Here is an 810-nt window from a genome sequence, read left to right as displayed (position 1 = left end):
GTCATTAGTTACCTTTCTAGCAGAAGCTAAAGGGAAGGAAAAAGTCACGGCGGAAGGGCTGTACACGCCCTATCGGCCTTCCGACACCTCATATATTTCCAAATTTACTCAACGTATTGCGGAGGCCACGTTACCCCCTGAAGCTTCGATATACCACCACCGTCGACAAGTATGACGGGATGCAAGACCCTGAGGACCATGTACATGCTTTTCGGGGAGCGGGAATGGTTAGCAAGTTGTCTATGCCTACTTGGTTCCTCATGTTCCCACAAACCTTGACGGGCGGAGCCGGGATCTGGTTTGATAGTTTGGAACCAGGCAGCATTGATAGTTATAAGGAGTTGAGGGAACAGTTCCTGCGAAATTTCAGCCAACAAAGGAAAGCCTTGAAAAACCCTAATGAGATTTTACATATCAGAAGAAGGGACGACGAGAAGGTGGAGCAGTTCATGGACCGGTACGTCGCCGAAAGCATGAACATCAAGGGTGTGCCTGAAGTTATGAAGATAAGTGGATTCATCAATGGAATGAGATTCTCACAGCTCATGGAGAAACTGGGGGAGGATTTCCCCACCTTTCGATCAGCTAATTGACTGAGTCAGAGCTTTCGTCCGTGGAAAGGACACCGGCACGAAGTTGAGGGAATGCGAGACCAAGAGAGCAGCTCCCAAGACGGGGAGCGGAGGTAAGTTTGGAGTGGGGATAAGCCCGAGCAAGGGGATATTTACTCCATACCGCCACCCACTCACCACTCCATATCAGCCGACGTCCCCTCGGCCCCCTGTCAGCATGAGACCTGAGGGCTCCCTT

General features: G+C 50.9%; 1 protein-coding gene across 1 annotated transcript; it reads left to right on the top strand.

Moving 5' to 3' along the window:
- Positions 1 to 224: 224 nt before the first annotated feature.
- On the top strand, positions 225 to 593 carry LOC143537845 (uncharacterized). Its single transcript, XM_077031519.1, has one exon. The coding sequence runs from the start codon at positions 225 to 227 to the stop codon at positions 591 to 593; it is 369 nt and encodes a 122-aa protein (XP_076887634.1).
- The last annotated feature ends 217 nt before the right edge of the window (positions 594 to 810 follow it).

This window comes from Bidens hawaiensis, unplaced genomic scaffold (genome assembly GCF_021521415.1).
Source record: "Bidens hawaiensis isolate Kalapana, Puna unplaced genomic scaffold, B.hawaiensis_p1.1 tig00011409_1, whole genome shotgun sequence".
NCBI classification, from domain to species: domain Eukaryota; kingdom Viridiplantae; phylum Streptophyta; class Magnoliopsida; order Asterales; family Asteraceae; genus Bidens; species Bidens hawaiensis.
This window is presented reverse-complemented; position numbering and strand designations above follow the sequence as displayed.